An 18,438-nucleotide genomic window follows, 5' to 3' on the forward strand; every position below is an offset into this window, starting at 1 on the left:
GCTCCGGTCACACAGACGCCTGTACTGCGACCGGGTCTTCTCATGGTAGCTTTTTAGTGAACACAGACGCAGTGGCCTATGCTGCGACCGAGACCCCTCGTGGTAACATCTGAGGCGGAAGTGAGGCAACAGTTGGGAGACCGATGGAAACTGGTCATGAACTGGGGGAGAGGGGTGACCAGGAGAGCGTCTGACTCCCCACCGCTGACATCAACCCTAGGGATTGCAGCCTCATACTATTCCTGGTGCCTTATGATCCCTAAGGCCTAGCGCTCGAGCACCCGTGGTGGCGGCATGCCAGCTCAACTACTGTTTGGTAATCTCCTCCCAAAACACTGTGGCTGTGTCCGTATTCCTTCTCAGCGGAACCGATGCCTTACCTTCTCCGCGTGCTCCAGCCACAGCCTGGTCATGTCTGCTGGACCTGCTAGTATATCGGACACAGACGCCCTTCGAGACAGCACTTGTACCATGGGTAAGCGTTGTTGCGATCCGGCGGAGAGTTGTTGGAGCGACTCTTTCCAAAATGAGTATAAGACGCTGTTAGGAAATATCACTCAAAAACATAGTAAGACTATAAAAAATAAATTAAGAAAGCTTGGGGCTGACAAAATAGCAAACCCTCTGACCATGGTCCGGCTCCTGCTGCACCAAACAAAAAACTGATTTGCCTGAGCCAGTGGGCGGGGATATATGGACGGGCCCATTGCATCCTGGGAGGACTGATATCTTGTGATCATTTGGTGCCAATCCGCTATTGCTCCATCATATCCTATTGTTATCCTGTGGATAACCTGTGGACTGAGAAAGAAAATTTAATTCAAAGGACTCTTCAATAATGATTCCTGTGTGTGCATATACCGATTTCCACCCCTTTTCCTTTCAGTCCAGTAGTAGCTGTGGGAGGGTTATTAGAAAAAAAAGAAAAAAACTCAAGCAGTTCAAATACGGTATAACAAGTTTATAATAAACTGACCTTAACAAAACAGAGGGTCTTCTGTTTTCGGATGTTTGGCTGTGGTGCAATGGGGTTTTGGTTCTACAAGTCACTGGATTTCTAAGGATATGCATGTCAGTCAGGGGCCAGGTTATATTTCTACTTCTCTTGTTGGGGTCGTAAACAGGGTTTGTGGAGGCAATGAGGATTGCCGTTTCCATCACTTCCTTGCCCTCTACGCAGTTTCTTCTATTAACGAACTTGAGGTCCCCTATGAGGACCTTTCTCGTCCAGTATGAGTTTTTTTTGCTATAGGTTTTCAGCGGGCGTCGACACTTGGAGCAACTGAATGCCGTAGTGTCTCTCACAGGAAGTTTTTTTTATTGTCACTGCATATACTGTTGCTCATTCACAATAGACAATTTTTTTAGTTTTTTTCGCAAGCGCACACATCACCGTACAGGCTAGTAATAAGCAGACTGCTTCTCTCTACCGGGGACTTTCACCTGCTTCCAAATCTCTGGGCCATCTGGTAGTCCTGAACTTCCATAGTATCCTAGACAACATGGCAGTGACCCTCAGGGCTCCATTTTGGCTTTCCTGTGTTTGGTCTGTGGTTTTCTGCAGATCCTGCGGTCGGTCTGGTTGTCAGGTCTTGCTCCAGTAAGTCCTTTGATGCTAAGTTACTGCAGCACCATGTTATCCCAGTGGCTGCTTTCTCCTATGTTATAGTCTCCCTAGGCGTGGCTAATATGCTAATTTTCGCCGAGACTAGTTCAGGCTGACAGCAGTGGACTTTTTTCCCCATCTTCTTCTGCTTCAGGGACCCTGCTCACAGTTTCCTACTATTCTTCTGGGATTTCTTATTTTGGTCCCCAATGGTTTTGGTACCTTCGACTGTTTTTCCCTTGGGTTACTTCCGTAAATCAGATTGTGTGGGCTTCCCTTATCCTGGTGGATCTCCACTGTTGTCCAGGTTGACATGGGGTAGGTTTCGGGGCTTGGTGCTCTATTTTGTTACTGTCCCTCTCTGGTCGGTTTGGGGTTCGCACACTAATGACAGCCAATCCTGGCTCCTGCTTTTCCTTAACCATATGTTTTCTGTTGGTTGTGTTCCATGGCACATCAGATCCTTTCTTGTGTGCTATCCTGCCTACAGCGACAGGGGCTTACTTTTTCCCAGACTCTTATCCAGGTGATTAGTCTAGCCACTGGTGGGCCTTCACTTCGGTCTGCCTTGGTTTTTTCCTTTTTCTATACCTTCGGTGGGGCCCTCGTGGGCTGCACAAACGTTTTTTTGGCTTCTCACTTCCTGTGTCTGCTTGTTACTTGGTATGCTTTTGGGCCTACTTTTTGTCCGCAGTGCTTTTGCTTCCTTCTTTCCATAATAAACGTCCTTGGTTTAAGTCACCCTATTCTCAAGGGAGTTGATTCATTTTTTCCAAGGTCTATCAGGAGGGTGTCACTTTTCCGACGTCCGTCTCCTACACTGAGGCCACTGTTGGGCTTTGATTGTCAAGTACTGCAGGTCTCAGAACCTCCCTTTACGTGTGGGTCAGCTTTGGGACATCCCCAATGTACTGTACATACTCCAGTGTTCCCTAGTGGATGAAGGAGAAAGTGGGATTTTAGTACTTACCAATAAATCCTTTTCTCCAATTCCATAGGGGACACTGGACGCCCTCCCAGCGTTGTTCCTTCTGTTATTTTCCTCAGAGTGTTCTTGGGGAGTTGCAATTGTTCTGGTTCGTTTCTGCATTTTAATTGTTTACCCCCTTTTCATCCTCATACAGTTTTGTTTCCTTGGTTCCTCCTTCCCCTTATTCTGTGGTCTCTGTTCCGTCTCCCCTCGGGCTTGGTTAATCTTAACTGAGGTCTTCTGGGGCATAGAGGGGGAGGAGCCAACTACTATTCTGAAGAAATTTAAAGTGCCAGGCTCCACTCATCCCCCATCTATACCCAATATACATACTCCAGTGTCCTCTATGGAATCGGAGAAAAGGATTTATCGGTAAGTACCAAAATCCCACTTTTGCATCATATTGCAATTAAGACTCACTTTCAGCAAAAACAATATCACCTGACGCTGGCAGAGGTGCACGAGACCTGACGGCTCACTTACACCAGGCATCTTGCGCTGAATGGTGTATTGAGCCTAGATGCACAAGGACACATCTGTATGGAGAGCAGAAACAAGGGGCACACAATGGTGAAGTACAGTCAAAGGATAATCTTTACTTATCTTTGAGAGTTTATTTACCCATAAGTTAAAAGCTGCCATATCTGATAACAAACCTGGTATGGTCCATGCTGTGGTCCCGTTGATGTCACCAGACTACCACTAAAACCAATGCACTTCAAGCTTCGTTTTCAGATCAATGATGTCACCACACCTGAGTCTCTGTGGAAACGCATATTATATGTAATATATATATATACATATATATATATATATATATATAAAATCTGATGCTTAGCAACCGGCCAGGGTGTGCTGTACACGCCAGAGGGCGCCATCTGAAGACGTCACGGTCCCAATCTGGCTGTGTGCGATTCCGTGTCCAGCAGGGAGCTCAATGTGGTGTGCGGGCGCTGTCCTCCAGGTGGAACGGGTAAGGCTGCCTGATTGTGATTGCGTATAGGTATAAATAGCTGTATTGTGCATTTGTTATGGGTTATGCTGTCCCTGACGACGGGGTCCGTTCCTGAAACGTAGGATCTCAATAAAGGAGGATCCTTAAGAAAAGTCTGGTGAGTGCCGCTAACCTACATCTTCTACAGATGGCACCGCAGTGAGTATAAAAAGTTATCCCAAGAGAAGTGCCGGGCATTTGGATATACTATTTATGGAAGCAGCTATTTGATGTATCACATTCTACCCTGTCAAGGCACCCGTGGAACATATTAAGTACCAATTACTTAGATCACTTTGTACAGCAAGGATTCAGCAGTTTGGGTTGTTTTAAATTCACAAGTTGTTATTGTGAGTCAGCATACTCTTTTGGATTTTAAAGTGGCAGAGTACTTTTTTTCCTATTTAACATGGCCACCCCTTTGAATGAGACAGATCAGGTGCCTGATTTCTCATTTATGGATGCACAAGAAACATTGAGCTTTTCGGATTTAGAAGCAGAATCCATCTTATTCAAACAACAATTGGATGATGACATACTAGCTCAAACTCTGTAATTACAAACAATGTCTTAAATTGAAGCAACGTGAATGTGATTATTTGTACCACGGCATCACTTTATCGGATTATTATAAATCTAAACAGCTCCCTAGAGGCTTCAGGATCAAAAATATGCCCACCATCGGCAGATATAATACATCATTCTGCCGGCGGTGGATAGCAGTACTGAACAAGTGCTCTATGGACTTATTACTTATAATAATTGAAGCCACAAGAGAGCTGAATGGTACAAAGTCTAAATGGGCTACCATTCAAGAGAAATGGACTTTGAAGCTGCCAACAAAAGTGTCTTAATAGCCGATACCAGTAATACGTGGATGGAACGTTTTAATACCCAGATGGCACAATACAAACATGATCTTATTGCCTTCAAAAAGGAAAAACTGCACAAAGTACAGCTCGATTATGAACGGAGAGTGTATTCCTGGGTATCCAATGTCCACCCTCCATTTGATCGCTCAAGACTTTATAAGCAGCGCAGACAGAGAACACGTTTTAGAGACACTAAAGGGTCTAATACATCTTTAACGGAGGCACTGCCTACTACATCCACTGATAATATCCACCCTTTAGGGATACAAACAAGATCAGCATTACGCCCAAGGACCAACACAAGAGGACGAGGCAGACGCGGCAGAACCAAAGAATATACAAACAAAGGGCTGCCTCATCGATCAATGACTTAGTTTTCAATCTATCGGATAAACCCCTAACCCCAGTGGAACATAGAGTATTATCTAAAGGACTGCCCATTGTACCGACCACATATATGGATCCTTTTGACTGGAAAGTGAGCGTGTATAAACTCAATAGAACTCTTTGCCTGAAGGACCATTTTGGCAAACAAGTGTACCAGCAAGCAACAGGCACAGCAACTGATATACCTTCTCAACTAAGTAAGAACATACTAAGGTCAAAATTTGATCCCACAACACAAAATTCATCAATACATACCTTTACCCGACTTCTAGGGTCCGAGGGCTATGAGCCTATAAGAGCACAGAGTCTGGCTAACAATCTCAGCAAGGAGGAGATGACAGCTATTAAATCGTTGTCAGAATGCTCTGACATTATTATTCGCCCCGCGACAAAGGTGGTGCAGTGGTGGTGAAAAACCTTGCAGATTAGAGTAGAATGTGACCACCAATTGCTGGATGAGACCACTTATGAACTACTTCATAAAGATCCAACAATGCGCTTCAAGAAAGAATTGGACTCCATCTTGTTACAAGTGACAAAGGATGGCACGATATCAGAACAATTATGTCATGCATTAACTGTTGATTTCCCGGTGGTGCCACTCTTTTATGTGGATCCTAAAATCCACAAACACCGCCAGGCCGCCCTATCATATGGGGCAGGGGCTCTCTATACCAATCCATCTCCATTTACTTGGAATCATTTTTAAATACATGCATTCAGAAAATAGGATTTTAATACCTACCGGTAAATCCTTTTCTCTTAGTTCGTAGAGGATGCTGGGGTCACATCAAAAACCATGGGGCATAGACGGGATCCACAGGAGACATGGGCACCTCAAGACTTTCAAAGGGGTGTGAACTGGCTCCTCCCTCTATGCCCCTCCTCCAGACCCCAGTTATAGGAACTGTGCCCAGGGAGATGGACATTTCGAGGAAAAGGACTTATTGTTAAACTAAGGTGAGATACATACCAGCTCACACCTCAAGCACGCCGTACAACATGGCATTTAACACAACGCAAGTCAACGGCATGAACATCATTAGCAACAGGCTGACTATAAATGTAACACAACCCATGTGTAACCACACTAATAACTGCAGATACAGTACGCACTGGGATGGGCGCCCAGCATCCTCTACGGACTAAGAGAAAAGGATTTACCGGTAGGTATTAAAATCCTATTTTCTCATACGTCCTAGAGGATGCTGGGGTCACATCAAGAACCATGGGGCTTATACCAAAGCTCTAGAACGGGCGGGAGAGTGCGGATGACTCTGCAGCACCGATTGACCAAACATGAGGTCCTCATTAGCCAGGGTATCAAACTTGCAGAACTTTGCAAAGGTGTTTGAACTCGACCAAGTAGCTGCTCGTCAAAGTTGTAATGCCGAGACCCCCCCGGGCAGCCGCCCAGGATGAGCCCACCTTTCTGGTAGAATGGGCCTTCACCGATTTCGGTAATGGCAATCCAGCCGTAGAATGAACCTGCTGAATCGTATGACAGATCCAGCGCGCAATAGTCTGCTTGGAAGCAGGAGCCCCAATTTTATTGTGAGCATACAGGACAAACAGAGCCTCTGTTTTCCTAAACTGAGCCGATCTGGCGACATAAATTTTCAAAGCTCTTACTACATCAAGAAATTTCGATTCTAGCAAGGCGTCAGTAGCCACTGGCACCACAATAGGTTGGTTCAAGTGGAACGACGAAACCACTTTTGGCAGAAACTGCTGACGAGTCCTCAACTCTGCTCTATCTTGATGGAAGATTAAATAAGGGCTCTTGTGAGACAAGGCCTCCAATTCAGACACCCACCTTGCGGATGCCAAGGCCAACAGCAGGACCACTTTACAAGTAAGGAATTTAAACTCTACCTTCTGCAACGGTTCAAACCAATGAGATTGAAGGAATTGTAACACCACGTTAAGATCCCATGGTGCCACAGGGGGCACAAAGGGAGGTTGGATGTGCAACACGCCCTTCACGAAGGTCTGAACTTCTGGAAGGGAGGCCAATTGTTTTTGGAAGAAAACCGATAAAGCTGAAATTTTAACTTTAATTGAGCCCAAGTTTAGGCCCGCATCCACACCGGCTTGTAGAAAATGGAAAAAACGTCCTAACTGAAATTCTTCTGTAGGAGCCTTCTTGGATTCACACCAAGACACGTATTTTCACCAAATACGGTGGTAATGTTTAGACGTTACTCCTTTCTTGGCCTGAATAAGAGTGGGGATGACTTCCTTGGGGATACCCTTTCGGGCTAGGATCCAGCGTTCAACCTCCAAGCTGTCAAACGAAGTCGCAGTATGTCTTGGAACACGCACGGCCCCTGCTGTAACAGATCCTCCCTCAGAGAAAGAGGCCAGAGATCTCCTATGAGTAATTCCTGAAGATCTGGATACCAAGCCCTTCTTGCCCAGTCTGGAACAATGAGGATCGCTTGAACCTTTGTTCTTCTTATGATCTTTATCACTTTTGGAATGAGTGGAAGCGGAGGAAACACGTACACCGACTGAAACACCCACGGTGTCACCAGGGCGTCCACTGCTATTGCTTGAGGGTCTCTCAACCTGGAACAATATCTCTGAAGTTTCTTGTTGAGGCGAGACGCCATCATGTCTATTTGAGGAATTCCCCAAAGACTTGTCACTTCTGCAAAGACCTCTTGATGAAGACCCCACTCTCCTGGATGGAGATCGTGTCTGCTGAGGAAGTCTGCTTCCCAGTTGTCCACTCCTGGAATGAAGATCGCTGACAGAGCGCTTACATACCTTTCCACCCAACGGAGCACCTTTGTGGCCTCTACCATTGCCGCTCTGCTCTTTGTTCCGCCCTGGCGGTTTATGTACGCTACTGCTGTTATGTTGTCCGACTGAATCAAGACGGGCCGATTGCGAAGAAGATGTTCCGCTTGCAGAAGGCCGTTGTGAATGGCCCTTAACTCCAGAACGTTTATGTGTAGACACATTTCCTGGCTTGACCATCTTTCCTGGAAGATTTCCCCCTGCGTGACTGCTCCCCAGCCTCAGAAACTCGCATCCGTGGTCACTAAGTTCCAGTCCTGGATCCCGAACCTGCGCCCCTCTAGAAGGTGATAGCTGTGTAGCCACCACAGGAGTGAGATTCTGGTCTTGAAAGACAAGGTTATCCTTCGGTGCATGTGCAGATGGGACCCAGACCACTTGTCCAACAGGTCCCACTGAAACACTCTGGCATGGAATCTGCCAAACTAAATGGCCTCGTAGGCCGCCACCATCTTCCCCAGCAACCAGTGTATTGATGGATCGATACTCTTGTTGGTTTCAGCATTTGTTTAACCAGGCTCTGAATTTCCAGAGCCTTTTCCACTGGAAGAAAGACTCTCTGTAATTCTGTGTCCAGAATCATTCCCAAAAATCACAGCCGTCTCGTCGGAACCAACTGTGATTTTGGCAAGTTTAGGAGCCAACCATGTTGCTGCAGAATTGTCAGGGAGAGTGTAATGTTCCGCATCAATTGGTCCCTGGATCTCGCCTTTATCAGGAGATCGTCCAAGTATGGGATAATCGTGACTCCTTGCTTGCGTAGGAGAACCATCATTTCGGCCATTACTTTGGTGAAAACCCTCGGAGCCGTGGACAGACCAAACGGCAACGTCTGAAATTGGTAATGACAATCCCGAAATGCAAACCTCAGGTAATCCTGATGTGGGGAATAAATGGGACCATGCAAGTAGGCATCCTTTATGTCTACCGACACCATAAAATCCCCCTCCTCCAGACTGGAGATCACTGCCCGGAGAGATTCCATCTTGAATTTAAATTTTTTTTAGATAGAAATTTAGGGATTTGAGGTTTAGGATTGGTCTGCCTGAGCCGTCTGGCTTCGGGACCAGGAACAGGCTCGAATAAAAGCCTTCTCCCTGTTGTGACGGGGGAACCCTGACAATGACTTGATTGTGACACAATTTTTGTATTGCGGCGCATACTACCTCCCTGTCTGGAAGTGAAGCTGGCAAGGCTGATTTGAAAAATCGGTGAGGGGGGACATCTTGAAATTCCAGTTTGTACCCTTAGGACACTATTTCTAAAACCCATGGGTCCAGGGCTGACCGAGCCCAGCACTGACTGAAGAGCCTGAGACGTGCCCCCACCGGTGCGGACTCCCGCAGAGGAGCCCCAGCGTCATGCGGTGGACTTGGCAGAAGCTGGGGAGGACTTCTGCTCCTGGGAACCGGCCACGGACGGTGATCGTTTACCTTTTCCCTTTCCTCTAGTAGCAAGGAAGGAAGACCCTCGGCCCTTTCTGTATTTATTGGGCTGAAAGGACTGTAGCTGATAGTGGTGTGCTTTCTTTTGTGGTGCAGGCACATAAGGTAAAAATTATGACTTACCCGCGGTAGCCATAGATACCAAATCAGCGAGGCCGTCACCAAACAACACACCACTTTTATACGGTAGAGACTCCATAGCTTTCTTAGAGTCAGCATCAGCATTCCATTGATGAATCCACAATGCTCTCCTAGCTGAGACCGCCATGGCATTGGCCCGTGATCCCAAGAGGCCAATATCTCTCGCAGCTTCCGTTAGGTAGACTGCAGCGTCCCTGATATGACCTAGTGTCAAAAGAATGCTATCCCGATCTAGGGTATCCATTTCAGATGACAAGTTATCTGCCCATTTTTTCTATAGCACTACTCACCCACGCAGCTGCAATGGCTGGTCTGAGTAGTGTACCCGTGGTGACATAAATGGATTTCAATGTACTTTCCTGTCTACGATCTGCAGGGTCCTTTAGGGCTGCCGTGTCAGGGGATGGGAGAGCCACCTTTTTGGACAGCCGTGACAGAGCTTTGTCCACAATGGGGGGTGACTCCCATTTTTCCCTATCCCCAGAGGGAAACGGATACGCCACTACAAACCCTTTGGGAATCTGAAACTTCTTGTCAGGACTTTCCCAAACCTTTTCACAAAGCGTGTTCAGTTCATGAGAGGGAGGAAATGTTACCTCAGGTTTCTTCCCTTTATACATACAGACTCTAGTATCAGGAACAGTAGGGTCCTCAGTGATATGTAATACATCTTTTATAGCCACAATCATGTTCTGAATGCTCTTTGCCAGTTTTGGATCTAATCTGGCATCACTATAGTCGACACTTGAGTCAGTGTCCGTGTCCAGCTGGGCAAATGAACGCTTTTGTGACCCCGAAGGGGTCTGGACTTGAAACAACACATCCTCTACGGATTTCTTCCAAGTCTGGTTCTGAGACTCAGATTTATCCAATCTTTTATTTATCAGAGCCACATTTGCATTCAAAGCACTCAAAACATTCACCCAATCAGGTGTCGGTGGTGCCGACAGTGTCACTCCCACAGCCGTCTGTGTCCCTAACATAGTCTCCTCCTCAGAAGAGCACTCCGCCTCAGACATGCCGACACACGTGCACCCACACACGCAGATACACTGGGCCTATAGGGGACAGACCCACAGTATAGCCTGTTAGAGACACAGAGGGAGATATTGCCAGCTCACACCCCAGTGCCCAAACCCGGTCTGAAAACACTAAAGAAAATGTCCCAGACCTGCAGTGCTTTTAGAAGTTACATGTAATACACCAAAATCACTGTGCCCACCCCCGTTTTGCACCCTGTTACTTGTACAGCAGTGTGACGAAGGACCAGCGTCTCTGCAGCCTTGTGGAGAGAAAATGGCGCTGGGCTGTGTGCTGTGAGGGCTAAGCCCTGCCCCAGTAATGGCACGCTTCAGACCCGCTCTTTTTAAAACTTTTTTATACTGGCGGGGGTCCGGACAGTGCCCTGGCACTTAGTCCGCTCTTGCCAGGTAGTGATTTGAGGTTAAAATGCTGCCCAGGGCGCCCCCCCGCGCCCAGCACCCTGTAGTGCCTCTGAGAGTGGGAGCATAGCCGCTGTGCGGTACCTCAAAGCCGTCACTGAAGTCTTCTGATCTTCTTCTACTCACCTGTCTTCTGACTTCTAGCTCTGCAAGGGGGGTGACGGCTGGCTCTGGGAACGAGTATCTAGGCGTACCTAGCGATCAGACCCTGAGGATCTAATGGTGTCCTGTAGCCAAAGAAGCAGAGCCTTTGAACTCACAGAAGTAGGTCTGACTTCTCTCCCCTAAGTCCCACGAAGCAAGGAGACTGTTGCCAGCAGTGCTCCCTAAAAATAAAAAACCTAACAAAGTCTTTTCAGAGAAACTCCGTAGAGCTCATCAGTGTGCATCCAGTCTGCCTGGGCACAGATTCTAAACTGGGGTCTGGAGGAGGGGCATAGAGGGAGGAGCCAGTTCACACCCCTTTGAAAGTCTTGAGGTGCCCATGTCTCCTGTGGATCCCGTCTATGCCCCATGGTTCTTGATGTGACCCCAGCATCCTCTAGGACGTATGAGAAAATTCCTTCTTATTACCAGGACACTACGTCCTTGTTAAATAAGTTACAAGAGGTTGGTGTAGTTCCAGATTCGGTGGTGCTGTGCAGTTCTGATGTGACTAGCCTCTACACCTGCATACCACACTGTGCACGTGTGGAGGCAGTCAGGGCACTGATTGGTGACAATCCAGTTTATGAGGGGCCACCCGTAGAATTTTTTCTTACGTTGCTACAACTTGTATTAACTCGTAATGACTTTATATATGACGGTAGGTTTTACTTACAAAGGGCGGGGTGTGCGATTGGGTCCATCATACGCCAACGCATTTATGTATGCCATTGAACAAAAATTGTTCTGGATTGATGGTAAGCTTGACCCCAATATTAAACTGTACTTGAGATATATAGATGACCTATTTTTGGTTTGGACTGGCTCAGCACCATATCTACGATGTTTGTTGGATGAACATGATGTCAGTGTGGTGAAAATGACCTATTAAATTAGTACAGCGTCAGTGTATTATTTAGATGTAAATATATCTATTTAGAAGCATAGATTGAGTACCGAATAATTTATTGAGTACTGATAGAAACACCATATTAAGGAATGATAGTTCCCATCCGCTCCCTCTCCGCAACAGTCTTCCATATTCGCAAATGTTGCGGGCCAGGCGTATTACATCGGATCCTGCCAAAATTCATTCTACTCTAGATATTATGGTGGATACATTTTTGGAGTGAGGATATGACAGGAAGCTCTTAGAGCATACTAAAAATAAAGTGTTGAATACCCCACGAGAAGATACCCTAAAATATCAAGACAATAGTCATAAAACTAATATAAGGAAAATCGTCCTGTGAGTTAATCAATACACAGACAGAAGTCCTTCCTTATCTAAGCAGGCTAAAAAGTGGTGGCCTATTGTGAACAGTGATGCAGATTTACCTCTGTTACAAGACTCAAGACTTCTCCCAAGCTTTACTAAGGGTAGAAATCTGAGAGACCGCTTGGTCAAACTGGATATCACGGGCATGGATAAGAAAAATCCCCAACACTTCCTTAGCAGGAAGAATGGCTGTTATAAATGCTTGGGTTGTGTGACCTGCAGAGCCTTATTAGCAGGTAGTACATTTGAACACCCCCACACAAGTAAGAAGTTTTCTATTAGACATGCAGTTACTTGTAGTATCATGTTTGTAATATATATGCTGACCTACCCTTGCGGGTTAGCATATATAGGTAAAACTCAGCGCCAATTTAAGGAGCACATGGCTCAACACAGGACAGCGATCAGGCATGCACTAGATCATCCTGCTGCCAGACATTGTGCTGAGGCTAAGCATAGCATCGCTAGTATGAGAGCTATCATCACTGACCATGTCCCCTCTAAAATACGAGCGGGGAACTGGGCTAAGATACTGCTTCAGAAGGAATTCAGATGGATTTATGTCTTAGATACTATTGCACCTAGAGGGCTGAATGAAACACTGGGATTGCAATGTTTTCTTTGATAATAGTTTAAATATTTTTCTACTGCAGTTTTTTAGTGGCCATTAGATAGGGTTGTGACTCTGATCCATTTATCTACATTAGATATGATAGGATTGTGTATGTTTAGCACAACCTCTTTCTGATTGTGTTTTGTAGAGAAGTATGCTGTTTTAATGTGTTTTGTCTATCTGTTGCTTAGCAACCGATCAGCGTGTTCTGTTCGCACCGGAGGGCATTGTTTGATGATGTCACGGTCCCCATCTGGCTGTGTGCGATTTCATGTCCGGCTGGGAGCTCGGTGTGGTGTGCAGGCGGCGTCCTCCAGGTGGAACGGGTAAGGCTGCCTGATTGTGATTGAGTATAGGTATAAATAGCTGTATTGTGCATTTGTTATGCTGTCCCTGACGACGGGGTCCGTCCCCCGAAACGTAGGATCTCAACAAAGGAAGATTTCAACCTTAAGAAAAGTCTGGTGAGTGCCGCTTACCTACATCATATATTTTATATATATATATATATATATATTTCAGTGCACGCAACAGTAGTGCCAAATATATTTAACTGACTGTCCTTTTGCCTGGAGACCAGCATCCTTAAATTCCTAATTCTACTTGCAGGCTTAGTAAGGTCACAGGCAGATAGCAGACTTCTAAACTTAAGGCCCGTACACACTGGCCGATATATCAAGAGAACGGCCGATATATCGCGGGTCCGTCGGTCAGTGTGTACGGCTGATACGTCTGTGAACTCCGTCGTTCACAGACATATCGTGTCGGCCCCGCAGCACAGCTGACGGCCAATATATCTACCGACCGCCCGTACACATGCTGCGGCAGCCGGCGGTGATTGACAGCTGAACTGGGCGGGTTTGAGTACACGCCCGCCCAGTTCATGATGTCAGTCCCCGATGGATCGGGCAGTGTATATGCTCAACACATTGCCCGATCCGTCTATAGATATATCTGCCGATCAATTGATCGGCAGATATATCTTCCAGTGTGTACCCACCTTAAGAAATCCGAGTGGCTATAATATGCTCTAGGAAAAGTTACATTTTATTGCAATGGTCAGGTCCCTGACTCCCATTTAAGTTTGTTTCCCCAAAGTGGTTTGTAATTATAGTGATATGTAAACATTTATTTTATTAAGGAAAATTATGTGCAAATAATGCCTAATCCAGTGAGCCCATATCCTGGATAACTGATGCTCCAACTTAATTTATACACTCTATGCCTATTAAGGGGCATCTACAGTTTGTGTGCTTTAACCTTAAGGCGAAAAAGTATCTGTGATGCAAGACAAACTGATATTATCTGACAAACATGTATTTAAAATTCTTAAAGTAACAAATATAGCTGCACAAATAACATTAAACAAAAATGCTTTTCAAGGTGAAATAAAAGTTTATAAAGTCTTAAAATCTTTATTTGTACAATAAAAAAACATCAATAACAGAATGATGTTTAGGAAATAAAATTTATTTTACTCTTCTTTCCAGGATTAACATAGAAACCATCACAAACAGCATTATAATACATGTATGCGTTAACTATTTACAATATACAGTAGTGTATTCAATCTCTGAAAAATATAGGTACAAAAGCTAAGAGAAACCCAATGAGGTACTCCAATTTAGGATACTTCATCATAGATGAAAGTTTATAGAACTGGCCCATAGCAAACAAAATCAAACATGGATGAAAGGGGAGTTTAACCAAGCAGTTAAATTATTAGTGTGTGTGTGTTTATATAAATATGTATGTGCATGTATCTGTATATATGTGCGTGTGTGTATTTGTACCACAATTTCTCCCCAAATAAAATATTGCACAATTATTTCACACAAAATAGAAAAAAAAACAGAACATAAACCCACAGGTTTAAAAGGTAGTTAACTTAATAGAAATTGCTATCATTTAATTTATCCAAATGAATAAGATGTGGATTTCTGGATAGATTAAATCAATGAGGTTGCAGCAACTGGTGCCTTCCACCAAATGAGGAGGTGATGAAGGCCTGTGGTGTTCAGTAGGTTAAGAGGAATGCCACACTGTGCCTGAATATGCTTGAATTGTTAATTTAATTAGAGATATGTATGAAGCAATCTGTTTGAGGTTTACAAGTTCCTTGAACAGTACAAAGTCATTTAGACAAACCGTTTTTATTCTTATCTTCTACAGTATTACTTTTCATTTTATGGCAGGCAATATTTCAATGTACAGAACACCCTTGGTATCTATGACTTTGGAGAAAAATAAGTATTTCTGCAAAAAATGGTAACTATGTAGCTCAACTCAAGGCAATTATCGGTAACAGTTCTTGATTGTTGAACAGATTTGGTTTTTAATTCCAAGTTGTTGGAGGAAATCAATGCTGATATATCCAGTGAAAGCAGCATCTTGAAAAGAGCATCAAAATAGTTTTCAGGAAGTAGGTCTCAACCAGGACTGTAATTAATTTAAGAAGAAAACAACAAGTCAGAAAGTGAATTAATACAAGGCATTCATAGGCAATATAAATGTTGTGACACTTGCTCTAATTAAAACAGAATCCACATAGGGGGAAATACAATTAGCAGCAGCAACTTATGGCGGGCTAAATGACCTCCCTGGCTATTCAGTTAGTCCCGAAGTGAGCCTGCCGGCTGTATTTATCAGGGCTTTTGTTTACATGTCTGAACAGAAGCAAATAAAATAAAAAATCCCTGATAACTAGGGGGTTAACGGGTGACGCGACCCTGTTAAGACACAAATCTGTGAACTTTCCACAGATTCTCTGTGTTTAAACTTTAGCAGGCATATTCAAGGTGTTCGAGGGGAAAAAAGGTCTGGAATTGAATAGCCCTGGATGTTAATGCCTGGGGCTATCACCCTTTCTCTGACGTCCTAGTGGATGCTGGGAACTCTGTAAGGACCATGGGGAATAGCGGCTCCGCAGGAGACTGGGCACAAAAGTAAAGCTTTAGGACTACCTGGTGTGCACTGGCTCCTCCCCCTATGACCCTCCTCCAAGCCTCAGTTAGATTTTTGTGCCCGGCCGAGAAGGGTGCATTCTAGGAGGCTCTCCTGAGTTTCTTAGAAAAAGTTTAGTTTTAGGTTTTTTATTTTCAGTGAGACCTGCTGGCAACAGGCTCACTGCATCGAGGGACTAAGGGGAGAAGAAGCGAACCTGCCTGCTTGCAGCCAGCTTGGGCTTCTTGGCTACTGGACACCATTAGCTCCAGAGGGACCGAACACAGGCCCAGCCTCGGAGTCCGGTCCCAGAGCCGCGCCGCCGGCCCCCTTACAGAGCCAGAAGAAGAGGTCCGGAAAATCGGCGGCAGAAGACATCAGTCTTCACCAAGGTAGCGCACAGCACTGCAGCTGTGCGCCATTGCTCCTCAGGCACACTTCACACTTCGGTCACTGAGGGTGCAGGGCGCTGGGGGCGCCCTGAGCAGCAATAAAAACACCTTGGCTGGCAAAAATACATCACATATAACCCCCAGGGCTATATGGATGTATTTTAACCCCTGCCAGAATCCATAAAAATGCGGGAGAAAAGTCTGCGAAAAAGGGGCGGAGCCTATCTCCTCAGCACACTGGCGCCATTTTTCCTCACAGCTCCGTTGGAGGGAAGCTCCCTGGCTCTCCCCTGCAGTTACTACACTACAGAAAGGGTTAAAGAGAGGGGGGCACTAATTAGGCGCAGTATTAATAAAACAGCAGCTATAAGGAGAAAAACACTTCTATAAGGTTATCCCTGTATATATATATAGCGCTCTGGTGTGCTGGCATACTCTCCCTCTGTCTCCCCAAAGGGCTAGTGGGGTCCTGTCCTCTATCAGAGCATTCCCTGTGTGTGTGCTGTGTGTCGGTACGATTGTGTCGACATGTATGAGGAGGAAAATGGTGTGGAAGCGGAGCAATTGCCTGTAATGGAGTTGTCACCCCCTAGGGAGTCGACACCTGAGTGGCTGAGCTTATGGAAGGAATTCAGTGACAAAAATGATGACATGAGACAGCCGGCTACTCAGCTTGTGCCTGTCCAGACGTCTCAAAAGCCATCAGGGGCTCTAAAACGCCCGTTACCTCAGATGGCAGATACAGACGCCGACACGGATACTGACTCCAGTGTCGACGATGAAGAGACGAATGTGACTTCCAGTAGGGCCACACGTTACATGATTGAGGCTATGAAAAATGTTTTACATATTTCTGATAATACAAGTACCACTAAAAAGGGTATTATGTTTGGTGAGAAAAAACTGTTTGTAGTTTTTCCTGCATCTGAGGAATTAAATGAAGTGTGTGATGAAGCGTGGGTTTCCCCCGATAAAAAACTGATAATTCCTAAAAGGATATTAGCATCATACCCCTTCCCGCCAGAGGATAGGGCACGTTGGGAAACACCCCCTAGGGTGGATAAAGCGCTCACACGTTTGTCTAAACAGGTGGCACTACCGTCTCCGGATACGGCCGCCCTTAAGGAACCTGCTGACAGAAAGCAGGAGAATATCCTAAAATGTATATACACTCACACGGGTGTTGTACTGCGACCAGCAATCGCCTCAGCCTGGATGTGCAGTGCTGGGGTGGCGTGGTCGGATTCCCTGACTGAAAATATTGATACCCTAGATAGGGACAGTATATTACTGACTATAGAGCATTTAAAAGATGCATTTCTATATATGCGTGATGCACAGAGGGATATTTGCCGACTGGCATCAAGTGTAAGTGCGCTGTCCATTTCTGCCAGAAGAGGGTTATGGACGAGGCAGTGGTCAGGTGATGCTGACTCCAAAAGGCATATGGAAGTATTGCCTTATAAAGGGGAGGATTTATTTGGGGTAGGTATATCAGACCTGGTGGCCACGGCAACTGCTGGGAAATCCACATTTTTACCCCAGGTAGCCTCTCAACATAAGAAGACGCCGTATTATCAGGCGCAGTCCTTTCGGCCCCATAAGGGCAAGCGGGCAAAAGGCTCCTCATTTCTGCCCCGTGGCAGAGGGAGAGGAAAAAGGCTGCAGCAAACAGCCAGTTCCCAGGAACAGAAGCCCTCTCCCGTTCCTGCCAAGTCCTCAGCATGACGCTGGGGCTTCACTAGCGGACTCAGGCATGGTGGGGGCCCGTCTCAGGAATTTCAGCGTGCAGTGGGCTCACTCACAGGTGGACCCCTGGATCCTTCAGGTGGTATCTCAGGGGTACAAATTGGAATTCGAGACGTCTCCCCCTCGCCGTTTCCTAAAGTCTGCTTTACCGACGTCTCCCTCCGACAGGGAGGCGGTATTGGAAGCCATTCACAAGCTGTATTCTCAGCAGGTGATAATCAAGGTACCCCTCCTGCAACAGGGAAAGGGGTATTATTATTCCACGCTGTTTGTGGTACCGAAGCCGGATGGCTCGGTGAGACCTATTTTAAATCTGAAATCCTTGAACACTTACATACAAAGGTTCAAATTCAAGATGGAGTCACTCAGAGCGGTGATTGCGAACCTGGAAGAAGGGGATTATATGGTGTCTTTGAACATCAAGGATGCTTACCTCCATGTCCCAATTTACCCTTCTCACCAAGGGTACCTCAGGTTTGTGGTACAGAACTGTCACTATCAGTTTCAGACGCTGCCGTTTGGTTTGTCCACGGCACCCCGGGTCTTTACCAAGGTAATGGCCGAAATGATGATACTCCTTCAAAGGAAGGGAGTTTTATTTATCCCTTACTTGGACGATCTCCTGATAAGGGCAAGATCCAGGGAACAGTTGGTAG

The 18,438-nt window shown here is 45.8% G+C and overlaps 1 protein-coding gene across 8 annotated transcripts in view; it reads right to left on the reverse strand.

Moving 5' to 3' along the window:
• Positions 1-14,147: 14,147 nt before the first annotated feature.
• The window catches only part of GOLGA4 (golgin A4), a 347,782-nt gene continuing 343,491 nt past the window's right edge, over positions 14,148-18,438 (reverse strand). For all 8 annotated transcript variants that reach the window (XM_063922581.1, XM_063922575.1, XM_063922574.1 and 5 more), the window contains one exon: positions 14,148-15,137. Coding sequence is in view for 1 of the 8 variants with exons in the window: in XM_063922575.1 (XP_063778645.1) it covers positions 15,114-15,137 (24 nt within the window). In the remaining 7 variants the exon portion in view is untranslated. The remainder of the gene's footprint in view (positions 15,138-18,438) is intronic.

Source organism: Pseudophryne corroboree, chromosome 5 (genome assembly GCF_028390025.1).
Source record: "Pseudophryne corroboree isolate aPseCor3 chromosome 5, aPseCor3.hap2, whole genome shotgun sequence".
NCBI classification, from domain to species: Eukaryota; Metazoa; Chordata; class Amphibia; order Anura; family Myobatrachidae; genus Pseudophryne; species Pseudophryne corroboree.